At 42.4% G+C, this 9,893-nt stretch overlaps 2 protein-coding genes across 3 annotated transcripts; one reads left to right on the top strand and one right to left on the bottom strand.

The window, feature by feature from the left end:
* The first annotated feature begins 6 nt into the window (after positions 1-6).
* LOC123097982 (mitochondrial phosphate carrier protein 3, mitochondrial) lies at positions 7-2,765 on the top strand. 2 transcript variants are annotated; one of them, XM_044519847.1, is made up of 6 exons: positions 7-347; positions 436-797; positions 891-934; positions 1,785-1,999; positions 2,149-2,273; positions 2,375-2,765. In XM_044519847.1, the coding sequence occupies exons 1-6, from the start codon at positions 63-65 to the stop codon at positions 2,451-2,453; spliced, it is 1,110 nt and encodes a 369-aa protein (XP_044375782.1). In that variant the 5' UTR covers positions 7-62; the 3' UTR covers positions 2,454-2,765. The 2 variants fall into 2 exon arrangements, with proteins under 2 accessions (XP_044375782.1, XP_044375783.1); XM_044519848.1 differs by having other exon boundaries at positions 1,785-2,021.
* Positions 2,766-3,422: 657 nt separating this feature from the next.
* On the bottom strand, positions 3,423-6,617 carry LOC123097981 (splicing factor 3A subunit 2). Its single transcript, XM_044519846.1, has 7 exons — positions 6,343-6,617; positions 6,082-6,251; positions 4,888-4,964; positions 4,356-4,421; positions 4,177-4,251; positions 4,024-4,098; positions 3,423-3,932 (listed from the first exon to the last, which is right to left on the bottom strand). The coding sequence occupies exons 1-7, from the start codon at positions 6,492-6,494 to the stop codon at positions 3,585-3,587; spliced, it is 963 nt and encodes a 320-aa protein (XP_044375781.1). The 5' UTR covers positions 6,495-6,617; the 3' UTR covers positions 3,423-3,584.
* Positions 6,618-9,893: the final 3,276 nt, after the last annotated feature.

Raw genomic sequence — 9,893 nt, 5'->3', positions numbered from 1 at the left:
CTCCGACCGCGACGACCTCCCGAGTACCGCGCCCAGCTCCAGCTCCCAGCTCACGTCCCCAGATGGCGAGCCGCGACAAGGTCGGCTGCCCCGCGGCCACGCTGCCCCTCGACCGCCTCCTGGCCACGCTCGCCGCCAACGCGGAGCAGCTGGGGAAGAGGTGGGAGATCGCCGTCCGCGACCGGAGGGCCAGAGCGGCCGAGCGGAGGATGGAGGCGGACACGGCGCCGCCGGTGCAGCTGCACACGCCGCTCTTCTACGCCACCTGCGCCCTCGGCGGGGTGCTCAGCACCGGCCTCACCCACCTCGCAGTCACGCCGCTCGACCTCGTCAAGTGCAATATGCAGGTCTCCGAAGCAGAAACAGGCTCCCCTGCTGCTCCTGTCCAAGCTTCCCGCTCCCTTGATAATGTCTGACAGGAATCGCTCTTCGCAGGTTGACCCCAGCAAGTACAGGGACATCTCTTCTGGCTTTGGTGTGCTGCTCCAAGAGCAGGGTCTCGGTGGGTTCTTCAAAGGCTGGATGGCCACGCTGGTTGGGTATAGCAGCCAGGGAGCCTGCAAGTTTGGTTTCTACGAGTACTTCAAGAAGTGCTACTCGGACATTGCTGGCCCCGAGAATGCTGACAGGTTGAAGACCGTCATCTACCTCGCTGCATCGGCGTCGGCAGAGGTAATTGCAGATTTAGCTCTCTGCCCCATGGAAGCCGTCAAGGTTCGGATCCAGACGCAGCCTGGATTCGCTCGATGCCTAACCGATGGGCTTCCGAAGCTTGTCCGGTCCGAAGGTGCCTTTGGGTATGGATACTGCATGTCCTGTATTGATTATGTTACGATTAGTTCCGTTCAAGATACAGCGGAACACTCTTTAACGCCATGTGTTCATTTCAGGCTTTACAAGGGGATAGTTCCTCTTTGGGGCCGACAAATTCCTTGTGAGTGCATTCGTTACAAGTTATATTTTCCTATTGTAATTGCATGCCAATGGTTGAATAGTACATGGCCAAACAATAGCAGTAGCGCTGAACATTTGAATACCAGAATCTTTGTTTAGCTCGTTTCCGACACAAACAATTTTAGAGATTCTTTGGTGTTAAAGGCTAGAAATTTCATGGGGGCATAGAGCTGGGGCTGACATGATTCCAGGATGCTCATGAAACTGAGTTAGCCATTTATCACTGCTGCTTTTCTATAGACTATACAAGTTTGACACTACTTAATTTCTGTAATTTAGACCTAGTTTGCAGCCCTTCCTCAACCATGAAAAGCCTAGTTGATTTTATTGTTTCCTACTATGAAATGTGCAATCCAGATCATATATAGCTGTCACAACAGTTGATTTTTATTATTAGCATAAAGACGACTTTTAACCCTAAACTCTAGTTTACAAGTGATTCCAGCTAACATGGATGCCATGCGTTTGCCACATTATTAAACAAATCAATAGAGAGAGAACATATGGAGAAATATGACATGCGACATGCGGAATAGTGAGAGCACTATGTGGTTTTAACCCAAACCATACCCATCCGGCCATTGTGAGCTGATTTGTTTGATGACATGGCAGTTATATAGTAGCAATGTGGCAGACACGTGGGATAAAAATATATGGAAAGCACGATACTAGTTGACAAATTACCAAGCGAAGAAAGATAATTTTGTTGAATATGGTGCTCATGGATGAAGTACTTGATTGTTCAACATGACAATGAAACAGTTTTTGCAGCCATCTTATATCCTTTATGAAGGTGTGTGCCCTGATCTGTTTTTCCATTACCTTTGCAGACACCATGATGAAATTTGCTTGCTTTGAAACCATTGTTGAGATGGTGTACAAGCATGCTGTCCCAAAACCAAAAGATCAATGCAGTAAACCACTCCAGCTAGCAGTGAGTTTTGCAGGGGGATACATTGCTGGAGTCCTGTGTGCTGCTGTCTCTCATCCCGCAGACAACCTGGTGTCTTTTCTCAACAACGCAAAGGGAGCCACTGTGGCAGATGTAAGTTGCAAGTCCTATCCCAGTAAGTAATTAAAATGCTCAGAACTGTTAACTACATAGTATACAGCCATCTGGCTGTCAGACGGTATTAAATCGTGGTATCAATATTCAAATTTTGAACTGTTTTGATCAATTAATTGAGCTTCCAGGCTATAACAACCATTGGGCTGTGGGGCCTTTTCACTCGTGGCCTTCCGCTCCGTATTATCATGGTGGGCACTCTTACTGGAGCGCAATGGGCAACATACGACGCGTTTAAAGTATTTGTTGGGCTGTAAGTATCTCTTGCTGTGTATTACATGCATCTCTCACATCATCAACAATTTATGCTGCAATACCAAATTTTCTCATGGTTGCTTGTGATTAATTCTCCAGACCAACCACTGGAGGAGTCAGCTCTAGTTGTCATGCTGCCACTACTTTTCACCGAGTAGATCATGAGAAGCAGAACTGACCGCACCGGAGAAGGTCTTGTGCTGAGCTATCTGTAACCGGAGTAGATGTATAAACCGGCACCCCGGGAGCTGCTCTGGTTCTTGCAAGAGCTCCAGCATCGGAGGATGAAGTGCTAAATGTACACTGTGACGGTTTCTTTTAGCTGGTTAGGAGATTTCACTTTTCAAGGGGGTTTTGTTTGTTGCTACCCCTTGGACGTTGGAGAACTTACAAGGAACGAAACAAAGCTTCAGAGATTGATTTGTCTGCTGCATTGGTGTAATCATCTGAATATATTTTGCACATTGCCCGTGTTGGCCTGGCCTGTTTATGCAGCCTGCATAATCGAAAGAATTAACCATAAGAATTGAATAACTGATTAAGTATCCAGAATGTGGCAACCTCAACTATCTGAACCTAACTTTGTACTATAAAAAATCCCACCACGAAATCACTGACTCAAACCACTGCAAAACGTGCCCAAATTTGCAACCTCGACTATCTGAACCTAACTTCGGATAAAGAATCATACCATGAAATCACCAATTCTCAAACCACTAAAAAGTTAGCCTGAATTTGCCATTAGAGATGTAATCCCTATACAGTAGTTTTCATGGCCATTGGAGATGTAATCCCTATACAGTAGTTTTCATGGCTAGCGCTTACGCAAGTATTTTTATGACTTACAGGTAAAGTTTGCGCCAGGTTATAGGTAACAATCGTGTAGCTTTTAGCAAAAGGTAGGCTTCAGTTTGTGCTTTCGGTTACACCCAAACGAAAGCACTAAAGCAGAACTAAACAGATTAACAAGAGCATTTATGTTGCGAACCACTTCATGAACAGGTTGGAACATGATCATAAATCACATTTGTAACGGACAAGTATACTTCGAACAGCATTCTGCTTGCCCAGGAATATAACAATTTCACAATCGTCTACCAAAGGGATAACGTCCAAAAACGAAGTTACGAAGATGACAACACAAACAAGATAAAATGCTTTGCTTGAAAGCACACTTAAATAATTTAATCTGTTTACAGTACAGTAGAATTTCAGACAACAATGTAGCACATATGGCAAACATACTGGTTTGGATAAAGCAAGTGTTCAAAATTTGTAGCCTGGTCTCTCTGGCCGGCACTCGGATCACCTACTGCTGAGGTCCAGGGTAGCCTTGCATCGGCGGGCGTGGCGGAGGTGCTCCAGGAGTAAAGTTAGCCATTGGACCACCAGAAGGAGGTGGAGGTGGTATTGAACGCGGAGGACCATTTGCAAGCGGAGGTGGAGGGGGTGGAGGTTGAAGACCGCTCATTGGTGGTGGTGGGATCCTAGGAGGCATTCCCATAGGTGCATTCGGCGGAGGTGGCGGCAGGGCCTGTGGCTGGGATGGTGGCCTTGGTGGAGCACCAGGAGGGCCTCCTGTCCCATTTGGGACAGTACCAGGAGCTGCTGGTTGTCTGTTAATCTCCGGTGGTCTTGGCTTGAAGTATAGTTGCAGCTGTCGTAAAAAAAATGTGAAAGTTGTGAAAACAATATTGCTTATAAAGGCAGCTAAATGAAACGGCAAAAACCTGCATAGAAAAACTCACAATGTAGGACTTCTTGTCCGGATCCCAATACGAGAAAAACTTGTCTGTTGATTTGTCAATCTCTGTGCTTGGTATCTGCAAATAACAAATAGTATTAAGTGCATACACATTGGCTAATGGGTCTGATGCAGCAGAACTTTGCAAGAGATGCACCTTAAAGCCAATGACTTCGTAGGGCTCCGCTGCAAAAAGCAGATATTGGTACCTCTTATCCCAAGATTGGATTTTCTGTAAAACAATAGTAGTACATTAGCAAATGGAAGATTATCAACAGTAAAGCAACATATATCAGGCTGATGATGCTCACAGATTAGCCCAGGGCCCTTTAATACCTGTTCATATGATGCCATGAAACGGTGCCTTGGCTTGCTATTATCTTCGATTTCAGGATACTCAATCTGAAAACAGAATGCCAAAATTTGTCACTCCACTACCCAGTGTACATGGTTGTTTAGATGCTCATAACAAGAGAAATCAATAAGAGAAACTGGCTGATCATATAGCTATTTGTCACTATTCTGAATGTGTTAACTCTCAGTAAGGCTGCTTTCGCAAAAGATAAGCTTCTAGATAGCATTGTAAAATTGGTTTACCAAAGGGAGGCAAGTAAAATTGTAGAAAGAACATACTAGTATATATGAATAAACTAAAAGTTGGAAACGAACCTAACTTAACTGGTATCACTATAAGATCCTTGCCATTTGTAATTCAGATGCCTACATGACATGACAAATGACATGGAATGAAAAATGACAAAACAGTGTCTCTAGATACATGAAGATGGTAAATGAACTTATTTGATCATGTAAAATCCTCTATTGACCAACTCTGAGAACAAGATGTACAAACACGATAAATACTAACCTCAAAGAGAAATGAGTGTTGCTTCGTGTCGGGATCATACTGTTTAGTTACTGTATATCCAGGTCTGCCAATCTTAACTGCAAAGCAAAGAAACATAGTTATAACTTGTGAGGATAGTTGCCAAGATAACACAATTATAGGTGCGGAAAACAAAATAGCATAGCTGTACTACCTAATTGAAACAGAATACAAGGGTCTAAATAGCTAATAAAAAACAACGCCCTTGATGTTTGAACATTTCGGGAATCGGTACAACAAAATTAGGCCTAGCTTCTGATAGATTTGTCTGCCCTGTGAACAACTTCTTTTGGAAACTGCTGTACCACAGAAAGTTATCAGAAGTATCCAGTATTCCGGGCATGAATGCTTATGCCACATAGCCATTAGTTCAGCAACATCAAACAGCATATCACTAATATTTAAATAGTCCACAGCGGCTTTTCAAGGCTGTTTTAGGTGTATCCTCTTTATCTAGATTTGGAGACAACCAAGCAACCCAAGATCAACCTCATAGACACTTGGGCTCCCTTTAACTCGAGGGATATTTATTGTCGGAACAGGGTATTTACTTTTCATTGTTGCCTTATTGATGTTCAGTAGTTAAAGACACGCCTAAACCGTGGATAAAAATGAAGATTACTACTGTGAAGTTAATGTTCACATTCTGTTATCCAACAAAACGCTCTAATTTGGCCGTCCCACTCTCATACCTAAAATTATCAGAACACAAAGCAAGGTACAAGATTGTTAGTTGACGGGGCAAATTTGACACACAGGGACATTCATCCATCCTGCAACAGTCCTCAACCATTGTGCTTGCAACACTGAATACCCAAATAAACGTTATAAATTTCACATCGAGATGAAACTTGAAATACCACCAAGATCTTCAAAAAGATCTGATATATCATTGCCTCGCTCAAAACGTCAAATTCATTCATTAGTCATTACAGAAGTAAAGAGATCCAAGGTTATGTGCAACTCGGTATTTCACACTAAGTACTCTGAACAAACCTAGCGCAATGACATTACTGAAATCGATAAAAAAACATAGAACAAGCATCTGCATAACTAAAATAGATGGCCCTACATAGTGGAACGATGCAAAGTCACGGCAGCTTATGAGAAGCTTAATTCTACTAGTAGTAAACTGCTCGGGCAAAAAGAAAGAGAGGGAAGTAATTCTTTACGCACCAGATTTGCGGGGCGCGAGCTTGCGCTTGTTTGGCTGGGGCTGCGCGGGCGCGTCCTTGGCCTCGCGGGCGGCACGCTTGGCGAGGTTGGTCTGGTGCCGCTTCCCCTGCGTGTGCGCGAGGTAGTTCCCCTCGTTGTTGTGGAGCGTCAGGCAGAGCTTGCACTCATAGCTTGACACACGAGAAAACGAGCGGAATCAGCGGGCAGAGCTATGCGAATCGAGAAGACGAAGAATCTAGGGTTTTGCGGCGGGGGGATTACCTGCCGAGATGGTTTCGCATGAAGTAGGGGTCCTTGGCGAGGTCGATGGTCTCGAGCGCGAGGCGGCGCAGGCGCTCCCGCCGGTCGATGGCCTCATTCTGGGCGGTGGCGGCGCCGCCGCTGCCGGGCTTGGAGCCCCACTCGCGGTCCATGGCGTCTGCTCGGTTCGGCCGCCTCTCGAGGGTCGAATCGCCAGACCTCCGGCTTCGGTTCGATAGTGTTTGTTGCGGCTCTGGTCGGTTTTACTAGAAGGTCCTTCGACCGACCCAAGCCCAACTTACCGACCCGTACTCAAATGTGTGGTGAGCGTGGCACGGCATCTTGCCTGGATGGGCTGTACCTGGGCTTTTGTCTCTCTGTGCACCCAAACAACACGATTATAAAAAAAATTGCGGGGGGATTGTAATTTTTTAAACGTATATCCGGTGCACCCGAAGTTTATGTGCGACGCTCGATGTTCAAAATTTATGATAAAATTTCTCTGTCTTTTTGGAAATAAAATATGTCCATGTTATATATCTACATGCCATAAATTTAAAGTTATAAATTCAACTCACAGCTTATAAAATAAAGACAAATTATGCTATGAATAGCGGTTAATTTGAATTGGCCATGAATTGAGCCATTAACATTGCCACTTTTTTTAGGGGAACATTGCCACTGTTGAATTTGTTGTTTCTGTTTCTCAAGCTCTAAGTTGAGTATGAAATTGAAACTTTATCTTTTTTTTTTAAGAAATTGAAACTTTATCAAATGTTAGATGCATGTTGTGTGTGTGTGTGTGTATTATACTGAGTAAATTCATATGTATTTTTACAACTTATAGCATGAGTTTTTATGTTGGATACACCGATTGCACAAGAACTCCATGATAAAATGGTCTACCAATGTAATTTTGGTCTCCACAGCCTGCACCAGCACTCTCGATGAAGGCCAGGAGAGCCCTCTATGCGCTCGACATGTTTGTTGCCTGATGCAAAAAGCCAAACTCCCCCTTCACTGAGTGTTGTTAGTGAAGATGATGTAATGAGTTTTACCCCCTTTCCAGACTTGCTTCTGGGTTGCGGTCAGAGCGCTTTTAGGCATTCTGCCATAAGACTGCAATTATGTTTTTCTGCACCTTCAGCTTTAAGGGCGCTTGTTTTGCTATTACTGAATATTTGGTTTCATTCATATAAATGGAACCGGGGACATGGTCCCTTTCCTTCTAAAAATATATAAAAATAAAGGTTTTCTAATTTTGTCGGTAGTTTGACAAATATTATGAGCAAATGTTTTACCACTTTATGAATATGAGCTGCATTAATGGATAAATATTTTGATCACTATCAGACTTTGTTGGGATTATTATAAGAAAGTAAATTAAGCACTTACAATTATACACAATAACCTGAGGCCTTGAGCAGCACGTACAAACTTTTCTACAATTTTTTACTAAACACACTGACTGCGCTAGTTTTTTTAAGACAGTACAAACACAGACGCTCATGCATACACACATACACTCCATAGTCGACGTTAACGTGTCCTTCTATTGAAAAAACATGCTGGAAAGACTATAATAATTTTTTCGGCCCATCGAAGATGTAACAATGTCCGTCTACCAACCCGAAGAAGTGACTGCACTAGTTATTGTGCTTGTCACCATGGCGACGGTAAATGCTGCACATTGATTTTATTTTTTTACTTCCTCCTATAGGTAATACGTGGGGAAGTATCATGCATTTGGGACTCGCAAATATACTTATGTGGCAGGGAATTAAAGAAGAGAGATGATTATAGTAACATAGATAGATACCGTAACATAATAAATGTGATGCTACTATGTGTCATGCATGTCAATAAATGAGACCATCTTGATACTAGTATATGACCAGCCTAAGTTAGTTTGACCACCAGGGTGACTGGGTGAGTGCTTCACTGGTTGCCACGTGTCCTCGGTTTAAAGAGGCGTCGCACAACTCCAAGCAGGTGAAGCGGTTAGATCGCCAACGGAGCGGTGTTCCAAGCTCCTTGGTCCTTCACGCGGCGATGGCTGGCGGGCAGATCGCTGATGGAGCAGTGTCCCGTACTCCTTGGTGGTTCTCCGCGGTGACGGCGACGACCATTACCGTAGACGAAGACACGGGCTTCACGCCAGATGACACATGTGTACCTCACGCGATGTCCGTCTCCCTGCGCTGTCAGGTCGGCAACTCTGTATTTGTGATCAGTGGTGCTTAATACATGCGGGGGTAGACTAATCCGGCCAGATGTGACTGTTGTTTCAACGACGCTCCTTGCTCCCCGCGCTACACCTTGCAGTTGTCGCCAGCAGCACGACGCTTTTTCCTATTTGCCCTGGCACTGAGGGGAATCGAAACCGGGATCTCACGTACTCGATATTAAGCACAAACCACCCGACCACAAAGCCTGACGTGTTAACTTCTCCCTTTCCTTCCTCTTTATCTTTCTTTTTCCTTTTTCTCTCTTCCTTTTATTGTCTTTTTCTTTTTTCTCTTTTCTTAAATTTCCTGAACTTTATCCTAAAATCAATGAACCTTCTCCAAATTTGTGAACTTTTTTCATAATCGTTGAGCATTTTTTGAAATTCAATGAACATTTTTTAAAATCGATGAATGTTTCCAAATTTGTAAACTTTTTCCAGAATCTATGAATTTTTTTCACAATCGATGAATAGTTTTTAAATTTTATGAACTTTTTTTAAAAATTGATAAACTTTTTGCAAATTTGTGATTTTTTCAGAATTGATGAACTTTTTTTTTCAACTTCATGAATTATTTTTGAATTTTTTATTTTTTCAAAATATTTGAACTTTTTCGATACATGAACTATTTTTGCATGTTCGTGAAATTTGCTTTTGAAATATGTGAACTATCAAATTTTTGGTTCACATTACAAAAACATGTTTTGTGCAATAAATAGCACATCTGCTGTTGTTCTTAAATGGTCCGCGATGTAAATAGTCAGTAGCACGTAGTAGTTTGAGTGGGTTAGCTACTCGTGAACAACCATTTCCTGCTGTGTTTTGTACCGCTGCGCTGCGTGTTGATGGGCTTAGCCTAGATGTGTTTGGTAGCATGTATAGACCTAGCCTAGTTGTTCTCCTCTCATACATGCTGAGTGTAGACATGCTGAGTCCATGCAGTTGCTGTTGTTTGGCAGTGATGTATGCGCTGAGACATGCTGAGGTGAGACTTTGTTTGGCAGTCTGCATGTGTTTAGACATGCTGAACAATTTCAAATTCCAATTTTTTTGAATGATGAACAAAATCGGAAAAATATGAACACAAATTTAAACATATTTTGAAAATTTACAATTTTTGGAAATTCTATTTTTCTAAAAAAATAAATTAAAATTTAAAATTCTAAATTTTTTTGAAAATTTGAACATATTTAAAATTCCGAGCTTTTCTGAAAATTTAAACAAAATTTGAAAATTAAATATTTTATAAAAATTTAAATAAATTTGAATTTCTGTTTTTTTTCAAAATTCAAACAATTTTTTATTTTATTTTGAAATTCCGAACATTGTTGATTTTTTTTAAAAA

This window comes from Triticum aestivum, chromosome 4D (assembly GCF_018294505.1).
Source record: "Triticum aestivum cultivar Chinese Spring chromosome 4D, IWGSC CS RefSeq v2.1, whole genome shotgun sequence".
NCBI classification, from domain to species: Eukaryota; Viridiplantae; Streptophyta; class Magnoliopsida; order Poales; family Poaceae; genus Triticum; species Triticum aestivum.
This window is presented reverse-complemented; position numbering and strand designations above follow the sequence as displayed.